This window comes from Choloepus didactylus, chromosome X (assembly GCF_015220235.1).
Source record: "Choloepus didactylus isolate mChoDid1 chromosome X, mChoDid1.pri, whole genome shotgun sequence".
NCBI classification, from domain to species: Eukaryota; Metazoa; Chordata; class Mammalia; order Pilosa; family Megalonychidae; genus Choloepus; species Choloepus didactylus.
Genome location: NC_051334.1, coordinates 16,746,443 through 16,767,229, shown reverse-complemented (window position 1 = coordinate 16,767,229; position 20,787 = coordinate 16,746,443). Strand labels below are relative to the sequence as shown.

The window sequence follows — 20,787 nt, the reverse complement described above, 5'->3', positions numbered from 1 at the left end:
TGGTATACTTTCCCCTCTGGAGTATACGATCACATTTGCCTTTGTTCATTGTTTCAGGATATTAGTTCTTGTTAGAACTAATTCAAATCAAGTTTGTGAGCGGTTCATACATCTACCATATAGTTTTCAAATTGCCCAAAGATGGGAGGTTCTGTTGGTTTGTATAGATTTTTAAAATACAATAGGATGCCTCTAAAGCAGGATTTCTCAGCCTGGCACAATTTGACATTTTGGGCTGGATAATTCTTTTGTTGTGAGATGCTGTCCAGTGCATTGTGGGATGTTTAGCAGCCTCCCTGGCCTCTACCTAACAGATGCCATTAGCACCTTCCCCCCAGTCATGACAACCAAAAATGTGTCCAGGCATTGTCAGATGTCTTCTAGGGGGACAAATTGCACCAGGTTGAGAACCACTGTCCAAAAGATGAGAAAAAGCTGCCATATAGCCTCAGATCTTTACTGTAGATACCAGAGAGAAAGCTTTGGGCTCCATGCCAAAGGGATATATCAGGAATGGCTAACAGTAGGTAAACAGAGTAGAAGCAGTGGGAATCAAGGCTCCTTAATAAGCTAGTGTGGGAAAGCAAGTTCAAAGTCAAGAAATCAGAGGAGTGAGGCAGGTTATCAAGGATCCTGAAAATCACAACAGAGCAGGAAGTTTACTGGCTTGGATAGAAGTATTTGGGGCTCTTGATCCATAAACCAGATTTTTCCATATTCTGGAAAGAGCTCAGAGGTGAAGCCTCACTTGCCTGGCTGTGGCAGTGTGCTATCATCCCTTGGGAAATACGATTTGACAGAAGCTGCAAAGTTTGAAGCAGTATTTTGATTCATCTGATTTGACACAGCTATTTTTGACACCTGACAGTAAGGGTGAGGGTGCATCTTTAAATGGCCAAGGGTTTAATCCCATGTAATATGCATGTCAGATGAACATCCCCTGACCCTCCAGTGTCCACCACCCCAGGATCTGGGATGGATGAAGGATGGAGTAGCATGGGGATAACTATCACCCACCTAACTTGGCAATTTCAAAAAAGAGGCTGAAAGTTTAATGGTTTATTATACCAGGACAATTGTTCCTGTACCAAAAATGTCCTCAAACCAAAATGACTAAATCAGGACAGCTGTCACAGAGAGTCACAAGCCCTATCTGATTTGTGTGAGAGATGGAGCTGTTTTAACCATATCGATCATCTCGTGTGCATGAATATTACATCTCTCAGTCATGATCTGCCTTGCAGGCTTGGCTACTAGCAGCCATCTCATTCTGTGATGGGGCCACAAACTCACGGTTGGGAAGAAACATCCCATGTTGACCCCGACACTACTGAGCCATGTAACCTTGGGCAAAGCACTTCTGAAACTTCAGTTTCATCATCTGTGAAATGGGATAGTAATAGTACCCATCCCATAGGGTTATAAATGAGATAATACTTATAAAGTGCTTAACTCTGTTATTATCATTATTAACAATCATAATTATGTTACAAGCTAACAAATGGGTGGCTTGCTCAGCTTTCTGTATCGTTTCCCAATGGCATAATGGTCAGAAGGATGGCAGCAAGTAAGCTAGAGCCCCTTAGGAGCTGTGCTCCCCTACTATTCAGGGCCCGCTCGGGGTGGGGGAAGCCCAGGTACAAACCACAGCTGCCGTAGAATGCCCGGCTGCTCTCTGGCCTGGACTGGACTATTGGGTTAGAGTTCATGGTCTCTTCTAGGGAATCAGTCTATCCTGATTTAGTCGGGGGTGGGGTGGGGTGGGGTGCTTGTTTATGAGAGAGACAGTTTGTACTTGTCATGACTATTGTTGCTTATTTTTGTCTGGTACAAAATTTCACTGTATAGGAATCTTAGGTAACTAAGAACCTTGGAAATGTATGCACAGGGATTTCTATTAACCTTAACCTTTTGGGGAGAACAAAATATTACATTAGGTTATATTACACATATGTTACTACTTGAAGTCAATCTGGGACCGACCAGAATTAGGAAATGGGCCCTTTAAAATAAACTTCTTGCCCATTTCATTAAAAAATCTGCCATAGAGAATTGGTTTCCAAATCAATCTCCAATTTTTTTCTCACTGGAGTGGCCTCGGGGAAGGAATGAAAAGTAGATGAAATATGGCACTGCATAATAAATGCTTTTTAAAAACACACAGGCATGTGTTATGTGTGCATATTCAGGAATGAAGTGATGTTCAAGTTTATTGTTTTTGTTTTTTGTGGGTACTCCGTGACACTGATTTTGTTTTTCCTTATACAGGGAATGCTTCTACGGAGAGGAACGGTGTTTCTTTCAGTGTTCAGAATGGAGACGTGTGCCTTCATGATTTCTCTGGAAAACAGCACGTGTTTAATGAAAAAGATGATTCCTGCAATGGTAAAAGCCGCATCGCTCTCAGAAGGACTTCAAAACGAGGAAGCTTACACTTTATTGAGCAAATGTGATTCCTTTTTCTAGAAACAAAGCATGATGCTTGACAGTATGAAAATGTCCACTTTTACCTTTTTACACAATGTGAGATGTACGAAAACCAACCTGTCTTATACTCTCAGCCACCTCTGGAGGAGCACAAGCTCCTTGAGGGCAATGGTTACTATTGGAAGAGAAAGCCGAGACATTATACTATGGTTTTCAGACATTTGCGATTTGGTTCCTTATCCTTTATTATAAAAGAAGATTGGTTTTAAAAAGCATACTAAGAATAAGACTCATGTAAAAAAATTAAAAAAAAAAAGTAGGTAATTGCCAGGCACATTTTAAAGAGGCTGAGTTATCTTTGATAACATCATATGAAACAACTGTTGACTTCAACCTGTTGGTGAGTTTAATTGTGCATGCCTTTGTTACGTGAAAACTAAATTCTAGTGATCTACTTGTCAAAAATCTTACTTCTACATTTTTAATATTTATTTTCTACTGTGTAAATTTATTCCTTTGTAGAATAGTGATTGTATTGTTTTGTTTAATGTGATAACTCAGAAAATCCTTGCTGGTTCAGTGAATTCTAAAACTCCTTCTAGAGGTTACATAGGATGTGAAATACAGAGATTTCACTGAAATCAAGACATAACGATGTTGGCCAGACTGAAAAATCTAAGCAGACAGTGCCACAATTAGCTCAAACAGTGCCTTCGTTCGAGTTAGGAAAAGGCGCCCCCACTGGTGGACACAGGCCCATGGGCTCCCAGCTTGGCACACAGAGTGGCGGCCAGATTTTAGCCCCACTCATCCCCTTGGCTGTGCATACTTGTGCAGGGTGCGACCTGTATGGCCGTGCATGGTGCCCAATACCGATAGCCAGCCCCTGACCTTATCCCTACTGATCAGATCCTGGAATCTACACCGAGATGTTTAGCTTAACACCTTGGCCACGAAGGGGGTGGAACTGTAATCGAGAACATATGTTGGGAAAATTGTGAATGTGGAGGAGATCCATACACTGCCACTTCTCAAATCCCCAGAGCCTTTCAGGAGAGGGAAGTAGAGTAGGGTTACTTCTTTTAAAAAAAGAGATGTATATAAGGAAAAATTCATATTGCTGTTCTTTAAAAGTAAGGCAACTGCCTGGGACTCTCTGTTGGTTGTTATTACTGGTACACTCTGGCCCAGCCAGAGCTATAATTATTTTGTGAAATCTGTCAAGTCTTGAAAAGTGTACAGTGACATGGAGGAGCGGCTATTGGGGACAGTGACCTATCCTGCAATGCTATTGTTTCTATATGTATCAAACCCTGATTGCTCCTAGTATATAGGGTTTATCTTGCTTCCCACCTACAGCTCCTTGAGCACTGCCTCGTAGTACGTCCTTATTAGGAACAGTTCAAAACCCTTTAGTTAGGTCTCACACTAAGGTTCCCTTGCATATATTTCAAGTGAATGTTGTATCCCAAACTAATCATAGCAATAGTAGAATACATTTCTGTGAGTGCTGATTTGCCTTTCCAATATTTCTTCTCAGATTTATTTAATTGTCTTGTATTTATATGTTCAAATCAAGAAAAATGTTAAAATTGACCAAATAAATTTGCAACTAAGTCTTTGAAGTTTAAAAACTCTCACAAGGTTGAAATGTTTGCAGTCTCTTTCCCTGATGGCAGGGCATGGATGAAGTGGTAAAGATGTGCCCTTCACACTGTGACTGTGAAAATAGGGCAAGGATTGTTGTACCCAGTGCAATTGGTTTCTGAGGTCTCTTCTCCATTTTCCCATTATTCCTTCAAGATTATTTCTTTAAAACCTGTTGTCATTGGCGGCACGGGCCCCAGGTTTGAATCCCTCTCCATGCGTCTGTTTTTTCAGCATCAAAAAGTAGGATTTCAACATGATGAGGACAGGATTTGGTTAGTGTGGGAGCCAAAAATGGGGGAAGTCACGTCACTCCCGCAAGAGGTCTTTGAGCAGTCTCTCCCCCTAATATCATCAGCTGCTTCAAAGAGGCCGAGTTTTCAAATGATAAGGAAGGTGGTGAGACACTCTTGATTTGGGTGGGGTTGGGGCATGTGAGACCTCCAAAACCAATCTCCTGAGGCAGACCATGTAACTGAAGTGCACATAAAAGGACGCACAATGTCTCATGTCCTTTAGACACGCTCCCACCCCACTCCCAGTTTTTTCCTATTGTGCCTGGGCTATGATCCTTAAGTCAAACTCTCTTGTCAGCAGCTGTGTTTTTTACTTCAGAAAGGTAAGGGGCAGGACAGAGAGAATGTTCCTGAGAGGCATCCTCCTTTGGGTCTAAAGTTGGTCCCCTAATCTGAGGCTCTGTTGTAAGGAGATAAAGGTGGTGCCAACATTAGGAGGCAAGGAGTGTCAGAGTGGTGGCCAGTTTTGGAAGAAGTATTTCCTTAGAACACTGGAGAAGTTTGTTCCCCAGACACTGCAATCATTAATCCCACAAAGGAACTCTGTTAACTTCAGTAAGTGGCATCATGATTGTTCTTTTCAAAAATGGTGAAATAGCTTCATCTGGGATACTGGGTTGTATCCATTGTGGTCCCCTAGGAACTAGCAGGTCACTTTGCCAAATGGACTTGTTTGGTGTCATTTTGTCTCCATGACAGCATTTTAAGAACTGTTTTATATCCACCTCAGCTCCCCACTGCTGTGGTTGGATTCTGAAAGACAGAAAAAAAACAGAGAGACTGAGTGGGCCTAAGAACATATTCTTGAATGCTGAGACTTCTTATCAATATATTCTTTCTTCTTTTCTCCTCAGTCTTCAGGTACAGCATCAAGAAGTTGAGGCAGACACTAGTTGAAAACACTTGAATATACTCCTCAAGAATATATTCTCTTAAATATATTTAATAAATGTATTCTTCACTCTGAAGAATATATTTTTCACACACACACACATACATAGATACATATCTCATGATATTTTCATGAATACATGTTTTTATGCTCCACAATGTTTCCTCTCTTTACCTCTGTTTCAAAATAGCTACAGGAAGCTGGAGCAGAGACAATCCAACATTCCTTAAAATGTTGTTATAAAAGACAAAATGATATCCATTCAACCAAAATTAAGTTGTTACAGAAATAACTAAATTTGGTAATTGGCTATTTTCAGCACATTAATTCAGAATTGACCCTGTTCTCTGGGTCAGAAGATGGAATGCTTTTCTTGAGGGTCAAAGACTTGAGCCCTCCAAGAGAAGCATTTGTTGGTTTCCACCTTGGACACTGGCATGTGACTCACTGGGAACTGTCTTGGCAGAAGCACCGGTGGCAGGACGATGAGCAGACCCTCTGGTGGGGTTTAGATAAGTCATACATGATGCCACCCCAGGGTCCAGTTCTGGGTTTTCATCTTTATGAAGATCATGAATCGGCTTCAAATACAAATAATAACATACATTATCAGATACCATATCTGATTCTTGACAAGTATTTGAGAAATGACTTGGAGACAGGTTTCCACTGAGTAACAACCAAAGAAAGGCTTCATGATTATGGGGACCAAGATAAGGAGGTTTTGTATCTCAGGAACATGAGGATACTAAGATGTGACACTGATTCTTACTTAGCACAGCTTCCTAGTCCAAAGTGAATCACTAAAATTAGCTTGGAAACTTAAAAGTGAAAAAGGAGTAGTCTTCCTTCTTCGTTTGCATTATATTTTATCCCAGAATTTCAAGTTTATTGAAAAACATAGTTTATATGATGATACACATTAAAGCATAGACCGAAGCCTACAAATGTAGACTGGCTATATACCAGAAGGTGTGTGTGTCTGTGTAGCAGAGTTTCCAAAGAATGAGAACAAGACACTGAATTAATGTGTCTATGCTGGATGGAAAGGCCAGGAGTGAGCACAGGTCATCAGTTATTTCCCCCATGGCTGCAAAATTGAGTCCCAAAGAAGCATTCACTCTGAACTAGAGCTGTTTAAAAAAAAAAAAAAGCAATGATCACAGCTTTTAAATGCAGGCGAATAGATGAGAATTCTAGTAAGAGTATATATTCAGATTCTAAAAGAGATTTAGTGCTGGTAACATTTAGTTTATTTACCCCTAGATGGTAGTAAATTTTGCATGGAGGCACATCACATGGAATGCCGCATAATTCAAAAGCCAATAGTAAGAAAACAAGATTGCTGATGAGGGGCTTAGTGCTTTAGGTGAGTGATGGAGTAAAGTCATAGATTCACATTCTGGAATACCTAAAGTGAGCTTGGTTAAGCACCAAACATCAGGGAGACACGGCTGAGCAGAGCTGATTTTCATTCATTCACTCAGCCAACGTCAGCTCCAACTACCTGCTCAACACTGTACCAGGCAACGTAGGAGATATCAATGTATGTTCCAATGAGGGATTTGAACAATCCCATTAGATAAACATGCCTCATCCACATATGAAAATAAGTAGTAATATGTGGCAATACATTATTGCCAAATGATGATGAAAGCAGCTATGATTTAATTACTTTTCTATGAGCCAAGCATAAGACCGAGTGCTTTATATTCATCCTCTTGGTTTCACAGCCACCCTATGAGGTAGGTGCTATTATTACCCCCATTTTATAGATGAGAACTTGAAGTTCAAAGAGCTAAAACACCATGCCAAGGGTCACACCAGTTGGTAAATGGTAGAACTGGAATTTAAATCAATTTGTTCTGACTCCAAGTCCTAAACTCGTACTAAAGAAATTGCTATGGGAATTCCGACATTGGGGAAGGCTAATAGGAGAGGGGAACTGAACTAGCCCTTGAAGGACAGATAGGCTTCAGATCGGTAGAGGAGGAGGAAGGACCGACTGGCTTGAACGTACAGTAAATGCGTGGAGACTAGCAAGTGGCTTGCGGAAATAACGATTACATTAGTCTAGCGGTCCAGTGGAATTCGCCTGGGAGACAGATTTTAGTGGGCAATGAACACTGGGCCGAGGACTTTGAACTGTAATGAATGCCAAGTTGCAGGAGAATCGAGTCATTCAAGTTGTAGACCTCCAAGAGATGAATTGCTGCGAGCCTGGCCCGGGGCGGGGCACCCAGGTGTCCAGGGGCGAGGCCACAGGCGCCGGAGGAGAGCTCGGGGACCCTGGCGGGGCCGCCCCCTCTTCCTTCCGTACTGCGCCCCCACTACTCAGGCGCCGTTTGGCGGCGGGGGCGGGATCAGGGGCGGGGCTTCGAGTCGGCCTCGGCGAGAGGGTCGACTTCTCCCGCCTCCAGAGCGGCTGGAAACCGGTCCCGGGTCTCCTAAAGACTGCTCAGAGAGGCGGCCTCGTGCCCCGTCAGAAGCGGGGCTCCGCGCTGCTCCCGCGGCTTTCCCTTCTTTCTTCCCGCTCAGGCCGCGACTCCGCGGGTTCCGCGGCGGGGGCGGGCCTGGGGGCGGGGCGGTGAGTTCGGCCTGGGGTTGGGCGCCCGCGGCTGGCGGGCTTCCTCCTCCTGCCCCCGAGCGGGTGGACGGCCCGCCCCCGGGCCGCCTCGCGACCGCCCGAAGACAGAAGAGGCTTGGCAGGGGCCTCTTCGCCCCAACCCCGGAACCTGCTCCCCGCTTCTGCGAGGCCCCTCAGGACCCGCGACCGCCCGGGGCCCTGCGGGGCCTGGTCCAGGCGGGGCCGCCTAGGCGCCAGCCCCCTTCTTCGCCCCCGCGCCTCCCAGTCGTGCGAGACTCTGGTTGGGTCGCTTTCCAATCGCCTTTTGCTTCTATCATTTAAAAAAAAATTCTCCTCATCCCCTCGCCGGGTCCTGTGCGCGTCCGGACACCAGGCCCGCTCGGCGGCCGCAGCCCAGGCGTCCCACCTCTGCGCAGCAGGTCGGGCGCCGCCGCCGCCGGGGCATCAGGGAGATGCGGAGCAGGAGCAATTCCGGGGTCCGTTTGGACGGGTACGCACGGCTGGTGCAGCAAACCATCCTGTGTTACCAGGTAAGGAGGGACCACCTCAAGGTAACGCCGAGAACTGGCCGCTCGTGTCACTCAGTCCCCTCCCGGAGCCTGAGTCCCCTCTTGTGATCTGAGAGCTTGCAGTGAGGAGGGGTTCTAGTTAAATCCAGTCCTTCCTGGCGGGTGATCACCCCCCAACCACACCCTGTCCTCTTTGCCAAAGGCTGCTCTACGCCGATTTCTTGGACCACTACTTGGAATCGAGGACAGAAAGATCTCCCTTGGGTACTACAAAATGCTGTGTTTTTGCATCAACTCTGCTGCTTCTGGATGAGGGAGAGGGTGTGTGTAGGATGGACAGAGGATGCCGAGTGAGCGCGGTGAACTCTGGACTGTGAGGACAGTAGACAGGAGTGAAGAAACTCCTGATGTTTATGGAGTATTGCTGCCCATCCCCGCTAGTTATTTTATTAAAGCCCATCTGTGAGAGCCTCAGGGCTGACTGCAGTTACTGTTTTACAGACGAGAAAATCATGGGCCAGTAAGGTTAGTAAGTGTAGCAGGGATGGACCCAAACGCAGGACCTCTGCTCCCAAGTTCAAAGGGTTCCGTGCGGTCTGAGGTATGACTATGCCTGCCATGTTTGGCGTTACTAGGCTAAAGCTATGTCTGGGTGCATAGTGTAAGACCACTGGACTATTTTTATTCCTAGAGAGGACAGCAGCTATTGCTTGCCTTCAATCAGCAGCAACTATTTATAGGATCTTCAGAGTCAGAGAAGAACGTGGCATTGGATGGTTAGAGGCCTGACCTGTGCGGGGGAGGGGGGGTGTCATGTTCATGCCCCAGCCACTGGCCATTTCCCCTTCTTAACCAATTTCTCAAGCCTTGTTTCCTCACTCAGGAAATCTTTATTGTACTGGGTTTACCAAGAAGTGCAGTGACCTTTATGTACAGGTTATAGGGTCCAGAGTGCCTTGTCCGAAACCCTTGGGGATAGATGTGGCTTGCAAATCAGAAATATCTGGATTTTAGAAAGGTAGTATGCTTATACTACATATTTTATAATAACGGCAGTGGGATCTGTGCAGCACCCCTTAATCAAACACATCATTATTTCAACCTCAAAATATGAGTATTCACCCTGATTGGGATAAGTTAAGACTGCAAATAGTTTCACATCAGTACAGGTCATCTTTTGCCACCAAATGAGTTTGCTGCAAACTTACAAAAAACTTTCAATTTTCAGAGTTTTTTGGCTTTTGAAATTGTACATAAAGGATTGAGGTTCTTATTTGGGGAACTCTGACGGAGGACCCCCTAAGCCAGTTTGAGGGGCAGGGAAGAAGTCCTAGAAGAGTTGATGCTCAAGTTGAGCACTGAAGAAGGGTCGGCCAACAGCTGTGATTTTTCTGCCTTCCTCCTTAGAATATATTATAATTATGTCTATAAACTGTTTTAAAAATTCCAGTGGAAAGACCTTTCCTTTCGTTACTGTGATGGAAGTGATTGTAAGGAGAAATGATGAAGCTTAGGTTCTGTGTCAGACCCGGGTTTGAATCCCCCGCTCTGCCGTGAATGACCTGTGTAACTTTACTCAACCTCTCTGAGTCCATACCTTTGTGGGTAAAATGGAGATAATAACACCTGCCTCCATTGAGTTGTGGAGGAGAAATTAGTGCTGACTATGTTGGCCTGGCACCTAATAGGCAATCGGTAAAGAGTGGCCGCTCATGGTGGCCTTATGTCCTTGATACAGGCCACACAGTAGTGCCCAGGCCTAACAGTCCCTGCCTGACCAAACTGGCCCACGATATTCCCTTTCCTTGAGGCCCTGGCGTGGCCACTAATTGCTTTCTGGTCCTTGACCAAAATTAAATCCCCCATTGATGCAGTGAGATCCTTAAGCACAAGGAATTCCTGGGTTTCTTTGCTTATGCATCAAGCAGTGCCCCAGGCACATGAAAGGTATATGTAAGTCCTTGTCAATAAAGTACTTCCTGCAGGCTCTCAGGCCTCTTGATGACCCAGTTATTGATCCAGGCTTGCAAAAGAACTGTCCTCTTATTAAAGCAAATCTGTAGGGCTGGACTTTCCTTCCCAACATTTTAATGCTTTTAAAAAAAAAAAAGAGTTGTCCAAACATTAGTTGTATTTATTTTGGGGGTAGTTGGTGAGAAACCCTCATGTTTGCCCTCTTTCTCCCTTTCTGGCTGCATCATCATGCTCTTCTGGCTTATCAGAATACTCTGAGCAGGGGCATGCTGGGAAATCCCATGAGTCCACAAGTGTAGATTGGTGCTTTTTCCCACTCTCCCCAACCCCCACCCATCTCACCTCAGCCACTAGTCCTCACAGTGTAGAGCCCTAACCCATTTCTGAGTGGTCTTAGGCAGGTCACCTAACCATTCTGAACATGAGTGAGTTGGACTAATGGTTTCTAAAGTTTATGCTGTATCACCCCATCTTCTCTTATAGATACATGCAGCTGCTTGTGAGGCATTGTGCAGTGTCAGTGGGTACAAGCTCTAACTCTGTTTCTGAAAGGCTTTTTAAGTCAAGAGATCTACTTTACATTGATTTCACTTGTTAGAAATCATTCAGCATTAACTATGTCAAACTAATAATCATTATTCTGTTAGAGGCAATAGTTTGCTCATATCCGGTAACATGTCGACTCATTCCTTTTCCCATATCTGTGAAAGGGGAGAAAGTTTTCCATTAGTCATCTGCCAGATATACTTGCTACCAAATAGTATGTGAATCTTTAAGGCAAAGAAGGAGAGAGGTAGGTTTATAAAAGGGTCTTTTGCAGATTTGATTTTGTAAATATATACTCTTGGGAGTATCTTCAAGAATTTGTTGACTTTTCAAAAGAAACTTATGGATTCATTTTGGCCCAGATGGGAAATAACAGCTTTGTCTGTTTCTTCAATAACAGCTCTGTTGGAAGGTTCATTAATAAAGAGTGTTAAGTCTGAAGTGGTGATAAGAGAATATGGGTCAGAAAGAAAAGTACCTGCCTATACCTGCAGATTATCTAGTATAATTATTTGGTATAATAAAACAGATAAGTAAGAGACCAGGTTAAGTGACTAAACATTGCTGTTTATTGACAATAGAATTTAAAATTAGAAGAATGGGATAACTGAAACATGGAGTATGGAACAAATAATAAATACTAATTTGGGGGAGGGCCAAAAAAAGATACCATTAAATACTGAGCAATAATAATATGAATGGGAGAAAACTAGAATTAAAGCATTCTGAGGCCCTTATCAAGCTAAGAAGGAAGATAGAGGCATTATTATAAACTTTAAGTCAAGAATTCATGTTTAAGTATTACCACTAAAATAATAGAAGCAGAAACAGAATAAATAACTTTAAAAACAGTGGAGAAATTAAGAAAATGTGATCACTCCAAGAGGAGGAAGGAAAAATGTCTTGGGGGGAGGGGGTAAAGTAAAAGCATGCCAAATGAAAAAGACAAAATAAGAGGGTGCAACCAAATCTTAACTATATTAGTAATCACAATAAATTTAAATGCTTAAATTAGCCAGATAATAGTCTATTAGAAATTTTTAAAAGGTTTATAAGAGACAAGCCAAAAACTAGTTGATATAATTATACCAATATCAACAGAATAGACTTTGAGATTTAAATATGTGTGTGTGTGTATATATATATATATTATTAGGGATGAAGAATGTTATTACTTGATGAAAGGATAATTTACCAATTTTAAATCCACAGAATACTGACAACATAGTTTCAAAATATATAAAGCAAAACTTGAACTAATTATAGAAGTTGACAAATCCATAGTCACAGTAGGAGTTTTTAACTCATCTCTCTCAGATACTAATAGATCAAGAAATAATCAGACATAGAAGATTTGGACACCATAAAAAACAAACTTGATCAAGTGTACATACATCTATCTCTGTGCCCAAGAAATAGAAAGTACTTATTTGTTTTGACCTCACAAGATACATTTTTCAAAATTTGATCGCAAATGAGGGTAATAAAGAAAGTCTCAAACTTTGTGCACACCTCATTTTTTGGCCAAATGCAACAAAATTCGAGATCCATAGTAAACCAATGCTAAAGTCCCCCACATATGCTTGGAAATATAGTAAGCCTACTTCTAAATATGCCATGGATCTAACAAGAGATTATAATGGAAATTATGGAATATTTAAAATTGAAAACAAAAGCATTCCAAATAAAAATTTATGGGATACAGCTGAAGAGGGATTTGAAGGGAAATGTAAATCCTTAAATGTATGCATTAGAAAAAAAGATTAAAAAAATTAATTAACTCAAGATTGAGGAAAGGACAACAGAGTGAGTAAATAGAAGAAAGGAAATAAAGATAAGAACAGCAATTAGTATACTATAAAACAAATAAAAAGACTTGCAAAACCAAAAGCTGTTTTTTTGAAAAGACGAATAAATAGGCAAACTTCTCATGAGATTGATAAGAGAAGGAGAGAGAGGAAGGAGGGATAAAGAAATAATATTAGGAGTAAAAATGGAAAAATGCTATGAATAATATTTGGCAATACATTTGAAAACTTTCAACAGACAGTTTTCTAGATAAATGATACCAACATTAACTCAAGAAAAAACTTAAATCCTCATTAGACCTATATGCATTAAAGAAATTGAGTGAGTCAAAAAATGTCCTAGTCCTAGATGATTTTACAGACAAGGAACATTGAGAGGTTTATTTATTTATTCATCTCTGAAGACTAAGGAACTTTGTGTTTATTCTCAGTGAGAAGGGAAGCCACGAGAGGGTTTTGAGCAGAGGAGTGATATCGTCTGAATGCTGAATGACGTTATAAAAGAATCACTCCCTCAGCTGCATGGAATATAGACAGAATAAGGGGCTAAGGACCAAAGCAGGGAGATTAGTTAGGAAGCTTCTGCAGTTAGAGCATGATGGCTCAGACAAGCATGGCTACAGTGGAGACAGTGAGGAGTGGTGGAATTTAGGGTAAAATTGTCAGGTAGAGACAACAGGATTTACTGGTGGATTGTATGTAGGGTGTACAAGAAAAGAGGAGTCAAGGATGACTCCAAGGTTTTGACTTGAGCAACTGGTAGGATGGAATTGCCATTTGCTGAGTTGGGGACATTGTGGAGGAGCAAGTTTTGGGAGGAAGATGAGTTTTATTAAGTCAAAGGTGCCCATTAGGCATCCAAGTCGGGGTGGTAAGTAGGCAGTTGGATATGTGACTATCAAGTAGGGGAGAGGTCTGGGAGTCTTCGGTGTTTATGTGATGTTTAAAGGCCACGAGACTGGATGAGATCAGAGTGAGTATAGTCAGAGAAGAGATGAGGTTCATAGAGGAGCCCTCTGAAAGTGGAGCAATCTGGAAGCTGCAGAGGGCAACCAAGGGAGACTAGCAGAAGCAGTCGGGGAAGTAGGAGGAAAACCAACGCAGTGTGGTGTCCCAAAAGCTGAGTGAGGAAAGTGATTCAAGGGGAAAGGAGTAAACAGTTTGGTAAAAGGCTAATAATGGGTCAAGGTCAAGTAGCCTTAGGCCTGTGGAGTGACCATTAGATTTAGCAATGAAGAGACCATTTGTGACCTTGTTGAGAAGTTTGTGTGGGAGGCGAGGGGAAAAAATTTGGTTGAAGTGAACTCAAGAGAAAAGGAAACGACGGAAATTGAAGGTTATGAGTTTAAACAATTCTTTTGAAGAGTTCTGCTGTGAAGGAGGGCAGGGGTGAGTGGAGAGGTGGGGTTGAGATGATATTTTTTCTTACACGAGAATTGATTTATCTGATGGGAATGATCTAGTAGACAGGAAAAACTGACAATGCCAGAGTGAGGGAAGAGGGAAGGCAGGCTAAGTGGGCACTGGGTTCTCTTTCATTGCTTCTGCTTTCTCAGCAAAACATGAAACACGAGGCATGGTCATCAGCCAAGAGTGGGGAGAGAGGAATTTTTGGAGGTTTGAAGAGAGAGGAGAAGGTTTGAAATAGTCCTCTAGGAGGATAAGGGAATGGATGGACCAGGGATTTCTAGTTTGATTGTTGGCCAGCGTTAAGGGTCATTAATTTCAAGCCAGTCCAGTCAGCATGGTTGTGTGTTTCTCTCCAACCACATTCAGCTGCACAGGTGCAGCCTCGAAGTGGGTGAAGGGTCACATTTAAGCCGAGCTGGGGTTTTGCCCAGCCAGTACAATGGAGTGAGACAGGGACAAGGGATTAACAGATATCCCTTATCTTAAATAAACTGTTTCAGATAAAAGATAAGAGGATAGCTCCCAACTCCTTTTATATGGTCTCTATCCCATGATACTGTAGTCACACAAGATGCTATGAGAAATAAAATTTATAGACCAAATTCAGTTATGGACATTGTTGCAAAAATCCAAAGTAAAATATTCAAATGAGTCTGGCATGTATTTTTAAAAAATCATGACCAAGTGGGGTTTATCCCAGGAATGCAGGACATTTGCTATAAGAAAATCTAATAATGAAATTTACCACTGTTCTAGTTTGCTAATGCTGCTGAAATGCAAAACACCAGAGACGGATTGGCTTTTATCAAAGGGGGTTTATTTGGTTACACAGTTACAGTCTTAAGGCCATAAAGTGTCCAAGGTAACACATCAGCAATCGGGTACCTTCACTGGAAGATGGCCAATGGTGTCCGGAAAACCTCTGTTAGATGGGAAGGCACGTGACTGGCGTCTGCTCCAAAGTTCTGGTTTCAAAATGGCTTTCTCCCAGGACGTTCCTCTCTAGGCCGCAGCTCCTCTTCAAAATGTCACTCTCAGTTGCTCTTGGGGCATTTGTCCTCTCTTAGCTTCTCTGGAGAAAGAGTCTGCTTTCAACGGCCGTCTTCAAACTGTCTCTCATCTACAGTTCCTGTGCTTTCTTCAAAGTGTCCTCTCGGCTGTAGCTCCTCTTCAAAACATCACTCACGGCTGCAGCTGCACTGAGTTCCTTCTGTTTGCCAGCTGGTTTATATGGCTCCAGTGATCAATTTAGACCCACCCCGAATGGGCGGAGCAACACCTCCATGGAAATTATCCAATCGGAGTCATCACCCACAGCTGGGTGGGGCACATCTCCACAGAAACACTCAAAGAATTACAATCTAATCAACACTGATAACGTCTGCCCACACAAGATTACATCAAAGATAATGGCGTTTGGGGGACACAATATATTCAAACTGGCACAACCACATTAATAAATTAAAGGAGAAAAATGGTGTGATCATCTCAATAGATGTAGGAAAAGCCTTTGATAAAATTCAACATCCATTAATATTTAAAAAAGACTACTTAGCAAACTAGGCATACAAGAGAACTTTGTTGTCCTGATAAAGGGCAACATCAAAAAAAGTCTATTACACACCTCATAACTAATGTAGAAACAATATCTTTAAAGTCAGGGACATCAAGGATCCCCCCTGTCATCCCGTCTATTCCATGTTGTAATTGTGACCCCTGCAACAGACAAGAAAAATAAATGAGGTATAAGGATGGTCGTTATGGGCAGCTGTAAGTGCCATAGAAATCTTAGGGTTTTGAGGAAGTTCATCATATATAAGATCCATATGCAATAATCAAAGTGCTCCTTTATACTAGGCACAAACAATTAGTAAGTGTTGTTTTTTTAAAAAAAAGATTTCATTCACAGTAGCAACCAAAATTTTAAGATATCCTTGAATAAATCTAACAGAAGGGCTAGACATGCATGGGAGAAAGTTATAAAATGTTATTGCGCAAGGAGAGATGCATCATGTTCTTGTATGGGAAGATTCAATATTGTAAAGATATCGTCTCCCCAAATACATCTATAAATTCAGTGGAATGCCAATCAGAATCCAAAAAGGACTCTTCGTGGAAATTGTCAAGACACAATTTAAGTAGAAAAAGGAATGGAACCCTGCCACTTTGAGCTTGACAGCTTCCTGATACTTTCCTGATGAGGTTTGCTGTTATTAATAAATTGTGATTTTTTTTTTTGATATTGTATAATGTGTCAGCATTTGAGTCGTTTGCCTCACTCAATGAATCAATATTTTTCCAAATGACCAGTGCACAGTGTTAACAAAATCACCCGTGGGCAAACGATCCATTCAAAAGGCATGATAGACCAATGGAGTTTAACGTCAAAGAGTATGTAAAGCTCATTGTTAGGGTTTCGGATTCAGATGCCACATCGCAGCTAACATTTAAGAAGCTATCACTTGTTGAGTTTGGGTCGTATCAAGGAATATTCTTAATTATTCGAAAAACCCATTAAAATATTCCTTCCTTTTTGAACTGAACATCTGTGGGAGGCTGGAATTTCTTCATGTACTTCAACTAAAACAACATATTGCCACAGACTGAATGCAGAAATAGCTATGAGAATGCAGCTGTCTTCCATTAAGCCAAACATTAAAGAGGTTTGAAAAAATGTAAAACACTGCCACTTTTCTCATTACATTTTTGTTTGGAAAAATGTAGTATTTTTCCAAAAAAAAAAAAAACCTGTTATTTATGTTAACATGTAATGAGTTTATTTTTTTAATGAATTAGTAAATATCATTAAATGTTCTCAGTTTTAACTTCTAATATGGTAAATATCAATAGGTAGAACCCGCATAAACAAAAGCTCTTTAGGGTCCTTAATAATTTCTTAAGAGTGTAAAGGGGAGGCGGGGCAAGATGGCAGACTGGTGAGCTGTATGTTTTAGTTACTCCTCCAGGAAAGTAGGTAGAAAGCCAGGAACTGCGTGGACTGGACACCACAGAGCAATCTGTCTTTGGGCATACTTCATACAACACTCATGAAAATGTCGAACTGCTGAGATCAGCAAAATCTGTAAGTTTTTGCGGCCAGGGGACCCGCGCCCCTCCCTGCCAGGCTCAGTCCCGTGGGAGGAGGGGCTGTCAGCTCCGGGAAGGAGAAGGGAGAACTGCAGTGGCAGCCCTTATCGGAAACTCATTCTACTGATCCAAACTCCAACCATAGATAGACTGAGACCAGACACCAGAGAATCTGAGAGCAGCCAGCCCAGCAGAGAGGAGACAGGCATAGAAAAAAAAAAAAACAACACGAAAATCTCCAAAATAAAAGCAGAGGATTTTTGGAGTTCTGGTGAAGACAGAAAGGGGAAGGGCGGAGCTCAGGCCTTGAGGCGCATATGCAAATCCCGAAGAAAAGCTGATCTCTCTGCCCTGTGGACCTTTCCTTAATGGCCCTGGTTGCTTTGTCTATTAGCATTTCAATAACCCATTAGATCTCTGAGGAGGGCCCTTTTTTTTTTTTTTTTTTAATCCTTTTTTCTTTTTCTAAAACAATTACTCTAAGAAGCCCAATACAGAAAGCTACAAAGACTTTCAATTTGGGCACGTCAAGTCAAGAGCAGAACTAAGAGAGCTCTGAGACAAAAGGCAATAATCCAGTGGCTGAGAAAATTCACTAAACACCACAACTTCCCAAGAAAAGGGGGGTGTCCGCTCACAGCCACCATCCTGGTGGACAGGAAACACTCCTGCCCATCGCCAGCCCCATAGCCCAGAGCTGCCCCAGACAACCCAGTGTGACGGAAGTGCTTCAAATAACAGGCACACACCACAAAACTGGGCGTGGACATTAGCCTTCCCTGCAACCTCAGCTGATTGTCCCAGAGTTGGGAAGGTGGAGCAGTGTGAATTAACAAAGCCCCACTCAGCCATCATTTGAGCAGACTGGGAGCCTCCCTACACAGCCCAGCAGCCCAGAACTGCCCTGGGGGGACGGCACTCACCTGTGACATAGCACAGTTATCCCTCAACAGAGGACCAGGGGGTGCACGGCCTGGAAGAGGGGCCCACTTGCAAGTCTCAGGAGCCATACGCCAATACCAAGGACTTGTGGGTCAGTGGCAGAGACAAACTGTGGCAGGACTGAACTGAAGGATTAGACTATTGCAGCAGCTTTAAAACTCTAGGATCACCAGGGAGATTTGATTGTTAGGGCCACCCCCCCTCCCCGACTGCCCAGAAACACGCCCCACATACAGGGCAGGCAACACCAACTACACACGCAAGCTTGGTACACCAATTAGGCCCCACAAGACTCACTCCCCCACTCACCAAAAAGGCTAAGCAGGGGAGAACTGGCTTGTGGAGAACAGGTGGCTCATGGACGCCACCTGCTGGTTAGTTAGAGAAAGTGTACTCCACAAAGCTGTAGATCTGATAAATTAGAGATAAGGACTTCAATAGGTCTACAAACCCTAAAAGAACCCTATCAAGTTCAGCAAATGCCACGAGGCCAAAAGCAACAGAAAATTATAAAGCATGTGAAAAAACCAGACGATATGGATAACCCAAGCCCAAGCACCCAAATCAAAAGACCAGAAGAGACACAGCACCTAGAGCAGCTACTCAAAGAACTAAAGATGAACAATGAGACCATAGTACGGGATATAAAGGAAATCAAGAAGACTCTAGAAGAGCATAAAGAAGACATTGCAAGACTAAATAAAAAAATGGATGATCTTATGGAAATTAAAGAAACTGTTGACCAAATTAAAAAGACTCTGGACACTCATAGTACAAGACTAGAGGAAGTTGAACAACGAATCAGTGACCTGGAAGATGACAGAATGGAAAATGAAAGCATAAAAGAAAGAATGGGGAAAAAAATTGAAAAACTCGAAATGGACCTCAGGGATATGATAGATAATATGAAACGTCCAAATATAAGACTCATTGGTGTCCCAGAAGGGGAAGAAAAGGGTAAAGGTCTAGGAAGAGTATTCAAAGAAATTGTTGCGGAAAACTTCCCAAATCTTCTAAACAACATAAATACACAAATCATAAATGCTCAGCGAACCCCAAATAGAATAAATCCAAATAAACCCACTCCGAGACATATACTGATCACACTGTCAAACACAGAAGAGAAGGAGCAAGTTCTGAAAGCAGCAAGAGAAAAGCAATTCACCACATACAAAGGAAACAGCATAAGACTAAGTAGTGACTACTCAGCAGCCACCATGGAGGCAAGAAGGCAGTGGCACGATATATTTAAAATTCTGAGTGAGAAAAATTTCCAGCCAAGAATACTTTATCCAGCAAAGCTCTCCTTCAAATTTGAGGGAGAGCTTAAATTTTTCACAGACAAACAAATGCTGAGAGAATTTGCTAACAAGAGACCTGCCCTACTGGAGATACTAAAGAGAGCCCTACAGACAGAGAAACAAAGACAGGACAGAGAGACTTGGAGAAAGGTTCAGTACTAAAGAGATTCGGTATGGGTACAATAAAGGATATTAATAGAGAGAGGGAAAAATATGGCAAACATAAACCAAAGGATAAGATGGCCGATTCAAGAAATGCCTTCACGGTTATAACGTTGAATGTAAATGGATTAAACTCCCCAATTAAAAGATATAGATTCGCAGAATGGATCAAAAAAAATGAACCATCAATATGTTGCATACAAGAGACTCATCTTAGACACAGGGACACAAAGAAACTGAAAGTGAAAGGATGGAAAAAAATATTTCATGCAAGCTACAGCCAAAAGAAAGCAGGTGTAGCAATATTAATCTCAGATAAAATAGACTTCAAATGCAGGGATGTTTTGAGAGACAAAGAAGGCCACTACATACTAATAAAAGGGGCAATTCAGCAAGAAGAAATAACAATCGTAAATGTCTATGCACCCAATCAAGGTGCCACAAAATACATGAGAGAAACACTGGCAAAACTAAAGGAAGCAATTGATGTTTCCACAATAATTGTGGGAGACTTCAACACATCACTCTCTCCTATAGATAGATCAACCAGACAGAAGACCAATAAGGAAATTGAAAACCTAGACAATCTGATAAACGAATTAGATTTAACAGACATATACAGGACATTACATCCCAAATCACCAGGATACACATACTTTTCTAGTGCTCACGGAACTTTCTCCAGAATAGATCATATGCTGGGACATAAAACAAGCCTCAATAAATTTAAAAAGATTGAAATTATTCAAAGCACATTCTCTGACCACAATGGAATACAATTAGAAGTCAATAACCATCAGAGACTTAGAAAATTCACAAATACCTGGAGGTTAAACAACACACTCCTAAACAATCAGTGGGTTAAAGAAGAAATAGCAAGAGAAATTGCTAAATATATAGAGACAAATGAAAATGAGAACACAACATACCAAAACCTATGGGATGCAGCAAAAGCAGTGCTAAGGGGGAAATTTATAGCACTAAACGCATATATTAAAAAGGAAGAAAGAGCCAAAATCAAAGAACTAATGGATCAACTGAAGAAGCTAGAAAATGAACAGCAAACCAATCCTAAACCAAGTAGAAGAAAAGAAATAACAAGGATTAAAGCAGAAATAAATGACATAGAGAACAAAAAAACAATAGAGAGGATAAATATCACCAAAAGTTGGTTCTTTGAGAAGATCAACAAGATTGAC

At 42.0% G+C, this 20,787-nt stretch overlaps 2 protein-coding genes across 7 annotated transcripts in view; both read left to right on the top strand.

The window, feature by feature from the left end:
* The window catches only part of ADGRG2 (adhesion G protein-coupled receptor G2), a 93,015-nt gene extending 89,559 nt beyond the window's left edge, over positions 1–3,456 (top strand). For both annotated transcript variants that reach the window (XM_037821987.1, XM_037821986.1), the window contains one exon: positions 2,269–3,456. In XM_037821987.1, coding sequence (XP_037677915.1) covers positions 2,269–2,453 — 185 coding nt within the window. In that variant the 3' untranslated portion in view covers positions 2,454–3,456. The remainder of the gene's footprint in view (positions 1–2,268) is intronic.
* A 4,295-nt stretch (positions 3,457–7,751) lies between these two features.
* PHKA2 (phosphorylase kinase regulatory subunit alpha 2) overlaps positions 7,752–20,787 on the top strand; it is a 95,886-nt gene continuing 82,850 nt past the window's right edge. For 2 of the 5 annotated variants that reach the window (XM_037821185.1, XM_037821181.1), the window contains exon 1: positions 7,758–8,379. In XM_037821185.1, the coding sequence (XP_037677113.1) occupies positions 8,302–8,379 (78 nt within the window). In that variant the 5' untranslated portion in view covers positions 7,758–8,301. Of the gene's footprint in view, positions 8,380–20,787 lie in introns of all 5 variants that reach the window. The other 3 variants (XM_037821182.1, XM_037821183.1, XM_037821184.1) reach the window with 3 other exon arrangements.